Raw genomic sequence first — 5,329 nt, forward strand, 5'->3', positions numbered from 1 at the left:
TTGCTCCTTTTCAGTGGTCCTGGTTTTGCCCTGGTAAAATGTAATAAAATATAAATGTAATAAATGTAATTGTAAAATATAAATGTAATAAATGTAATTTCTCAACATCTCTTGTTATATTACAGCCGAGGCCAATGAGCACATCTGGATGGATCTGGAAAGCAAAGCTGCCCCGAATCCTACATTCCCTGAGCACACTGCTGGCACAGGAGAGGAGAGGTAACCCCTGCTGCTTGTGCGATACTCTGGCTGCTGATTTTACTTCTAATGAAAATTGAATGCTACCCATTAAATCCTGGTGTTTAACTGAGTTTCCAAGACAGTAGAAGAAATAGGTTATATAGGAAATTTTTTAAGTCTTTTCCAGGAATTGTCAGAATATCAATCCTCCTCTAATAACTAAGGTGCTTATGCCAGAAAGGCTTTTCCTGTGTGATTTGATAAGGGGCCAGTAAAATGAAAGCTGTCTCTAATGTCAGGAGATTCTGCTAAGTTTGTCAAAGTAATTAGGGTTTTATTTAATTAATTTTTGCCATGGAGCAACACTAACAAAATGAACTGTCTGAGGAAATCACTCATTTCCTGCTGGTGCCAACCTCTGTGTCCAGTGCTCAGTGCTCTCCATCGAGGCTTGGTAGGATTTCACATTGTGCTGATTGAGCAGAAGCACCCAATAAAAGCACTCCAATGAGCAAATCAGTTACCTCACTCAATCTTTGTGGGCTATGGAGAAGCCATTAAAATATTCACATATTCATTTATTGATGCTTCCATCTCATTCACATTTTTTGTGAGCAGAATTGGGAATCATTCTTCATAGATGGCAATTGCTCCAGTTAAACATTAAATATGGGCCTTGAAAACACTTCTAAACTTCTTGCAGCTGGTCATTGGATGTTGCTTAATGAAGGATCCAGAGTCAACAAGCACAGCAGTGGTCCTAATGGGTTATTTAGGGAGTTGATTAAGTACTAAAAAGCTGTCTCTGGTTTTCTCATTTAACCCTATGCACAAAGCATTCTCATATGAAATCTCCCCAGCTTGACTGCTGTTCTTGATCTGGAGAGCGGACACCCCTAGACACTCCCAAAGGTGGTAGAAACCATCAAGTAAACTGCCTACAATATGTTTATTTCATTTATTTATCAGGCAGTTAGTAATTAACTTACATTCAAAGCATGAATATTTATATCCTGTACTATAGTTTTGTACTAACTATTGTTGTTGTAATCATTCCTGTAGTTTCCTCCATCATTCTGGTTATGCCTTTGGTCTGAACAGGGAGGTGTGGCCTGTTCCTTTCTGGGCCTTCTGCATGGTTCTTGGGCTCTTCTGAAACTGCTGCTTCCTGTGTTTTTCCATAGAAGTCGTCTCCATTGTTTTTATTGAGCAAGCTCTGTACTGTCTGCAGTGGGAGACTCATCCTTACTCTAGGTTCTGGCCATTTAACGTGTTCCCAAGTCCTTCCAAGCAATATTGGAGAAAAGAAATGAAGGTGCTAGCTCTGGGCTGGGTCGGCAGATAAAAGTAGCAAGTAGCTGAACAGGACTGAGATGATGTTGAAGACTGCCTGATCACCCTACTAGACACATAACTGCTACTGATTTCCTTGCTCAGGCTTTTCTTCTGTCCCACAGATCCAGTACACCTACTCTTGATACTGCAGAGAAGCATAAAATCTTGCCAAAACCAAAACTGAGACTTCCTGTCATACTGTTTGCATCGCACAAGGTAGTATCGACACAGCTGCTGCACTCCATTTCATTATTCCTTGGACTTTCACACAGTCTGTACCTAATGGCAGGGACTCCACAGACTGCATGTCTATAAAATAAATAAATTTTTGCAGTCTTGCTGGTTTGTGTATGCTGATATGGTTTGTTTTCCATTCAGAGATCCAGTATATGTGATGTCTCTTACTCAGAGGATGACACTGGAACAAGTTCATTCATGGCTGCAACAAACAGCTTGCATTTGTCCAGAAAAGGTGAGGTTTTTGTTCAGTGAATCATCAGTGGTTTTGTTATTCAGCATCAAACACCTAGAGACAAGATGCTTTTCTGTGTGTGTGAAGATGAATAAAAAAGAGTATTTCTTGCCTGGGCATGTAGGAATGGGCTACCAGCATTTGTATGAATTACGCCCAAGGCAGCAGGGACCAAGAAAATAAAAATTCTAATGGCTAAAACTCCTGGCTCTCAGAATGTTTTAAACTCAGTGCTTGGCTCACAACTCCTTAATCTACAGATCCAAGTTACCTTCTCCTTCCTGTCTTGAATGTACAGTGTATTTTTGGTACATAGCAAATAGCCAGTAGGAAAGCTGTCAAAGCTCTGAACAAATTCACAACTCACAGCAACATTTTAGAGTTCAGTGGATTTTTTCTGTGTCCTGTTGTAGGAGAAAAGCTAGGGTTTTCAGGACTTTCTTCAGATGGAAGGGGGCTTGCTAGAGTCTCAAAAATGGACAAGAATTAAGAACATATTGGCTGTTTCTGGAAACTCTCCTTGGCTTTCCTTTGAGAAGCTGCAGCCCAGACCTTCCAGAGAAATACAATGTGATGTTGTGGGATGTGCCGTGAGCATTTGTTGTCGTTGTAGGTCATGAAGTACCACCATTGCCTACCAGACTTTCAGAGGATGCTGTGCCTCAGTCGAGCAGTGCAGGTAGAGGAGAAGCTGTTGATGGGGCCACTGGCACCACAGCGTGGCCAGAATATCCACCCAAAGAAACTTATAGTCCCAGCAAGATACCAGTTAGGGGAAAACCAAGCAAAACTTTCTCCAGATCCGAGCAGTTTTTGAATCACATGGAGCCAACAGAGAACAGTGACACAAGTAGAAAGCTGCTGGAAAGCCCCAAACTACTGACCACAGAGGGAGAAAGCAGCCAGGCTGTGAAGCAAGGCAGGAACTATACAATCTCATCAATGAGTAACAGAGAGGAGGATATCGGTCTTGATCGTGAACACTTCAAGAACTTAAAGAACTTCTGGGAGAAAGGAGCAGACTCTGTGGCGATGGGAAGCATGCCAGTGGACCCTAGCTGTGTGGAAGCAGATGGTAGGCGGTTCAAGCTGTGCCACTCACTCTCTGTGCAGCCTGGGCAAGGCCAAAACAGCAAAGAAAAATCTGGCATCTTCACCAAAACAAGAATCCCCTACAAAAGGACAATAACCCTGTCTTCTAGTGAGGAAGAACCAAGCTATCTAGCCTCTGCAAGGAAGGGCTTGGTTTCCATCGTTGCTAGATCAACAAATACCAAGAGCAAAGGCTGCTTGGCTGCAAGAAATAGCTCACTGAGTGAAAGCAATGGGAAGTCACTGGTGCCAGAGGAAGAGAAGGTGGCACAGCACTGCTCCAAGAAATCCAAATGGCCTGTGCAAGTGCCGTCCGTCAAAATTGAGTCACCTACCAAAGATGCATCTGGCAGCATGTTTGAGCCAGAGACGCTTACGAATGAGTTGACAGTGGCAGAAGAGCGCAAGCATGCATCAAATTCCCTGGCAAGCAGGGTGCAGATACTGATAGAGCCTGTGCTTACAGATGGTGAAAATGATGATGAGAAGGAGAAAAGATCTGATTTGGGTACTTTTGACAAAATGGAAATAAATGGAGAGCTACCTGAGGAAAAAGTTTGTGAGTCTTCAGACAAGCCAACACCTGGTGAAGCGGCCAGAGAGAGAGAAACCATTCAGGGAACAGCCTCAGCTGTTTCCTCAGGTACTGAGGGCTGTAACCACATCCTGTGAAATCCCAGTAGCAAGATATCCCTAAGCCTGTTTTCTTCCCTACCTTTTCTGCATTGTACACGTTATCTTCATTTGTCCATTTATCCTATATCACAATTTGTGCACCGTTAGCATGTGTGGAATGTGTTCAGCAAACAGCTCTGGAAACAAATGTTGTGTAGCGCTATGTCAGTGTAAGAGGGGGCAGTGCCATGTTCCCTTGCCTTCCTCCCCACTACAAGCCCTCATGTCTCTACTTGTACCTCAGCTCAGGACAGCCGTCCATTTTTTTAGCGCTACCTTTAACAAGTCACAGGAACTTACTTTATTTCACTTACCAAGAAGACTGTACTTTCTTCAAATGTGAGGCTGTGGTGGTAAAGTCTTGACACAAATAGAAGAAATAAAATGTGAAGCAAAGTGTTTAATAAACACATTGACTGTTAGGCTACCTTGATATAGCCACTGGCTGACAGTGCTTAAATGACATTTTGGGTCTTTCAGGAATGCACAACTGAATTTGGGTATTAAACTACAACCAAAGAGGAGTGAACAAGGAGTCTGATCTTTCTGGGTTCTGATACTGTGTACTCAACCATGATGGTGTCAATAGTATTACCACTTCATCGACTTCTTCCTCTGGGTTTGATGGGCTCTTGTAGTGACTGCTACTGTGAGCAAAAATTATTGTTAATTGCAATTCTTTTTACATGTGGGCTCTGATTGTCCATAGCTCTGCTCTCTGCCAAGCAAAGACCTAGGAAGAGAGAGCTTTTTAGCTCCTTTTTCCAAATTTCCTGTCCTCATGTACCTGGGTAAGACCTGTTAGATAGAATTTTCCATAGACTCAACTTATTTTAACTGTGTCATTTCTTGGCATATTTCCTACCTCATGTAACATTTCAATGAAAATCATGAGTTGCACTTCAGGTAAACATAAATATTTTCTTTCTATGCCAAATCAATCTCTTTATTTTTGCCTTATTATTATATTAATTTCAGAATAATATTAGCAGATAGCTATGTTGCACTGGAAGCTCTTTTCAATTGTTTATCTGTTTTAGGGACTGGATTAACCCAGTGTTTACATTTCCCATCATAGTGTGAAGAGTTATTCTGAAGAAAAGATATTAAAGAGCATTGATAATTTGAAAGCAGCCCTGTGTAATGCAACTGCAACATGCTCTAAGCAAAGTGAACAATCCAGGAGAGGCACAGGCACATGCTTTTTGACACACTGCCTATTTGCGTTTATTTTTTTACCGCATTGATTTGGCTTTTCATGTATTCCAGAACAACGTGGGGATCATTATCCTGCAACTCAGGCATTGGCCCAAGCAAATAGCATTAATCTTGTAAAGAGCATGGTGAAGATTTACACAACCACAGAGAGTGAGTAACATTTTTCTCCTTTTTGTTTTACATTCACTGAAGATAATATATTATGCCCAAGTTCTGCATGCCTGGTCCTTCTGTGCATGCATCAGGCAAGGAAAATGATGTATTGTCTCATCATCAAATTAGAGAGCTTATAGTGCCTAAAATTAGATTTCAGGGCCAGGAAATTGCAGCTACAGTTGCAAGAAAAAGTATGTGAAC

The 5,329-nt window shown here is 41.7% G+C and overlaps 1 protein-coding gene across 1 annotated transcript; it reads left to right on the plus strand.

Moving 5' to 3' along the window:
- Positions 1-125: 125 nt before the first annotated feature.
- LOC104280011 lies at positions 126-5,122 on the plus strand (the record flags this gene model as incomplete). The annotated part of the gene is made up of 5 exons (XM_009877521.1): positions 126-219; positions 1,638-1,731; positions 1,894-1,987; positions 2,601-3,722; positions 5,024-5,122. Coding segments are annotated over 5 exons (1,503 nt in total), but the record flags the coding sequence as incomplete, so codon positions are not given.
- Between the last annotated feature and the right edge of the window lie 207 nt (positions 5,123-5,329).

This window comes from Apaloderma vittatum, unplaced genomic scaffold, assembly GCF_000703405.1.
Source record: "Apaloderma vittatum isolate BGI_N311 unplaced genomic scaffold, ASM70340v1 C12288244, whole genome shotgun sequence".
In the NCBI taxonomy this organism is placed as follows: Eukaryota; Metazoa; Chordata; class Aves; order Trogoniformes; family Trogonidae; genus Apaloderma; species Apaloderma vittatum.